The sequence below is a fragment of the Pterocles gutturalis genome, unplaced genomic scaffold (genome assembly GCF_000699245.1).
Source record: "Pterocles gutturalis isolate BGI_N339 unplaced genomic scaffold, ASM69924v1 scaffold38676, whole genome shotgun sequence".
NCBI classification, from domain to species: domain Eukaryota; kingdom Metazoa; phylum Chordata; class Aves; order Pterocliformes; family Pteroclidae; genus Pterocles; species Pterocles gutturalis.
In genome coordinates, this window is record NW_010099122.1 from 1 (window position 1) to 3677 (window position 3677).

The following is a 3677-nucleotide window of genomic DNA, read 5'->3' on the forward strand; positions in this document are numbered from 1 at the left end:
GCCTGCGGCGGTGTGTGTGGGATACCGGAGAGCGTGGGAGTCCCAGCCCATGGGCGCAGAGCAGGGATTGCTCGGCTCTCACCCCCGCGCTGCCCTCGGCTGAGTCTCGCCGAGCAGAGCTGTCGAACGCTCGGTTTTTCTAACAGTATCAGTGTCCGAAAGTGGCTTTTCCATGGCTGTGCTCTGGGGTTTTAACTCTTTGGGCGACAGAACGCAGGCTGAGCTCTGCCTGTGCCGCTGTTGGAGGGGACTGGAACTTTGCCATTGGCTGGGGGGGCTCAGCTTGAAAAGTTTGTCAGAATTTGGGTTTGCTGTGACGTTTATTTCGGTCTCGTCAGTTTGGAGAGCAGATTCAAGGAACACCGGTGTGAGCTTTGTGGGGTCGTTACGCGCTCAGTGCATTGTATCCCTCTTTATCCTCGTGGCTTTTTTCAGCCTTAAGCACCTTTTAAAGATGATTAATAATCAGCTGTTGATGCAGCTTTTGAGGGAGGGAAGAAGTCTTTCAGTTTAAATGCAATTTAAAAAAAAAATCAAGCTGCCAGCTGTGTGTCAGGAGAAAGGGGAGGGGAGGAACACTCAGTGCACTTGCAGCATGGAAGGGCGAGGGTTCGGATGTTTTCGGGGTTGGTGAAGGATCCAAAACCTGACATGAGCTTCTCTGACCTGCTCTGTTTGCAGGCAGCCCAGTGGTACGACCGGAGGGACTACGTCTTTGTTGAATTTTGCGTTGAAGACAGTAAAGACGTTAATGTAAATTTTGAAAAATCCAAACTTACGTTCAGGTGAGCAGCCGGGGCCGTCGCAAAAGGGGGGCAGGCCATGGAAAGGCTGCGCCGGTGCTGGGGGGATGGTGGTTTTCTGAAGCAAGTTCTGTTCACAAAGCGTGTTTGTTCTCTGAGATGTTTTGTGCTAAATGCTGACTTTTTTTTTTTCTCTAACAGTTGTCTTGGAGGAAGTGATAACTTTAAACATTTAAACGAAATTGACCTTTTTAATAATATTGATCCAAATGTAAGTATCCTCTTGACACTCCTCTTGCTTGTGTCCTTAATGCTGTGTCCTGAAAAATGCCGTCCAGCCTTCGGGCTCTGTCCAGCCTGTGGGCAAACTGCTCCTCAGACCGTGAGAGCCTAGAGTTGGATCCCCCATAGCACCTCTGGAGGGTATTGTTCAGGATAAAGAGTTAAGTTGGTTACTTAAGACAAATGAGTCTAATACAAGCAGATCCTGAGGAAGTTTGTGATAGTGATTTAACAGGGATTTGCTCTTTTTCAGGAATCAAAGCATAAAAGAACAGACAGATCGATCTTGTGTTGTTTACGAAAAGGAGAGTCTGGTCAGGCGTGGCCGCGGTTAACAAAAGAGAGGGCGAAGGTGGGTTTGGGCTGTGCCGCGGCCGGGGTGGCAGTGCCTGTTGCCTCCCCTGGTTTTTAATTTTGTCAATATTTGGGTCATGTTTAAATTCTGTAGCAGTTAGTGGGTCACTCCCCGTGCTGCTGATCAGAGCGGTAGCTCCCCGTTACCCTTCCTTTCCCAACAGCGACAGCTTGTTACCTGTCCTTAAATAACTTCTCGTGTTGATGTACAGCTCAACTGGCTCAGCGTGGACTTCAACAACTGGAAAGACTGGGAGGATGATTCAGATGAAGACATGTCCAACTTTGATCGCTTCTCCGAGGTACAGGAGGAGGAGGACCTGGAGGCTGGGGCTTCCTTCTGGGCTGTGGGGGCGAGCAGGGGCTGGCTACTGCAGGACGAGTTCCTCCTGCGGCTCTCCTGGACACCAGTCTGGGCGGGTTTGCTGAGCCGCGGCCGTTGCCAGGTCTAACCTGCCCGTGGCCCGCTGGCACGGCAGCGAGATGGAGTGAACGTGTGTCCTGTCGTCGATGCGGCACTAACTCAGCGCACGGGTTGGGTTGCAAGGCAACTTCATTTGTTTTGGAGGATCACCTTGAAATTCCCGTGGAGGTGCAGCTGAGCGGCCCGAGCGAGTGGCCGCTCCTGGCTAGAACAGTTCTGAGCTGGTTTTAGGCTTCTGCAGCGCTCCCCTTGCTCACGCAGAGCGCGGTGGGTTGGCTTCCCCCCGTAACACGACTGTTCTCTCTCTGGAACAGATGATGAACAACATGGGTGGAGATGACGACGTCGACTTGCCAGAAGTAGATGGGGCAGATGATGTGAGTGCTTCGTTTGTGGTGAATCCGCGTGGGGCTGGCGCAGCGCCCGACGCCCTCGTTGCCACTTGCTGAGCTGCCCCAAACCCTGCCTGGATGAGTGACATGGCCCCTGTCCCCTGGTCCCCCTGAGCCGTGGAGCTGGGGGCTGTGTCCATGCTTGTGGTACCTGGATGGCTTGGTGTCACCTCCCCCCGCAGGGACTGCCCCTTCTGCGGGTCTGCAGGCTCTGCCAGCGCCGCCAAACCTGCCGCATCCCATGGAACCTGGAGGGGGAACAGGCTTCCAGCGAGGCTTCGGCAATGGCAGCTCGCTCCCTGGGGCAGGGGTGGCAGAGGGAAAAGTCCCTTCAGGCACAGTCTGCTCCAGTTTAATGTTTCTTCTTCTTTCCAGGACTCACCAGACAGCGACGATGAAAGTAAGTTGGTGTTGTCGTTTGTTTCCGTGTGGCAGGGTGAGCGCGGGCTGAATGCTCCTGGCTGAGCCAGAGCCCTGAGCGGAGCCAGCAGATGTTCTGTCCTCTCAGTCTCACTAAATCCTGGCTGCGAGCTAATGCCAGTGCCTCGCCTGGGCGGTGTGACACAACGTAATCTAGCAAAAGCCTTGCCACACGAGCGTGAAATTCCAGTTTGACCTTCCCAGCCAGCCGCAGGGCTGGGGAGGCTTTGGTGTGAGAGCGGCAGCATGTGCGCAGGCCCTCGGTGCCTGCTGCTGGCTCTGCTGGAGCAACTCCTGCACTTGCCGCAGGGGCTCTGGAAAGATTTTCTTTGGGAAGAACTGGCTCCGAGCTCTGGGTGGGGCTGGAGACCTTCAGCTGCTGAGGGCTGGGTTGTCTTTCCTGTGACCCTGGGGATACAACGGGGCTCCTGGGGGCTTTTCTAAAACAAACAAACCCAACAAAGCACCAAAAACCCCCCCACTAATGCTCTTCTTTTTCCCTCTAGAAATGCCAGATCTGGAGTAAGGAAAACTGTCGTCTTCAGGGTTTTGGGGAAAGAATTTCATCACAACATTTCATAATTGAGATAAGAATTCCTGAGTTGATAGCCCTAAAGGGAGATCCCGTATCCTTTAACCCATTTTCAGTCCATTTTGAATGGCTTCACCGAGGGTAGGTGTGTACCGTTGCACGGGGCGGTCTTAAGCCACGAGAGGCAATAACGTTCTGCATGAACCGTTTTCCAGACTTCCAAAAACAAAAACCCACCCCAACCCCAGCTGAGGTGTAGGCAGTGGATCCCGAGCAGTTGCAATAAAGTTTCCAGAGCCGCCTTGCCTCGTAGCTGTAATTACAGGGAGAGCCCCTCCATTGACACCACGGGGTAAACAAGCGTTTCCTCCCATCTGTGGCCTGAAATTGTGTGTTTGTATGGGAACAAAAGCGGCTGCAGCAAGGATGGCGATGAGCAGCACCTTGGGGCTGGCTTCAGGTCTGTTCCACTCGAGTTTTTATTCAAAAGGCAACAAAATTCTCCTCAGTTGATGTTTCACGCGCCTGCC

General features: G+C 53.4%; 1 protein-coding gene across 1 annotated transcript; it reads left to right on the top strand.

Moving 5' to 3' along the window:
• Window positions 1-681: 681 nt before the first annotated feature.
• Window positions 682-3373, top strand: PTGES3 (prostaglandin E synthase 3 (cytosolic); the record flags this gene model as incomplete). Its single annotated transcript, XM_010075376.1, has 7 exons — window positions 682-785; window positions 945-1014; window positions 1279-1377; window positions 1592-1681; window positions 2118-2180; window positions 2571-2595; window positions 3122-3373. Coding segments are annotated over 7 exons (471 nt in total), but the record flags the coding sequence as incomplete, so codon positions are not given.
• Between the last annotated feature and the right edge of the window lie 304 nt (window positions 3374-3677).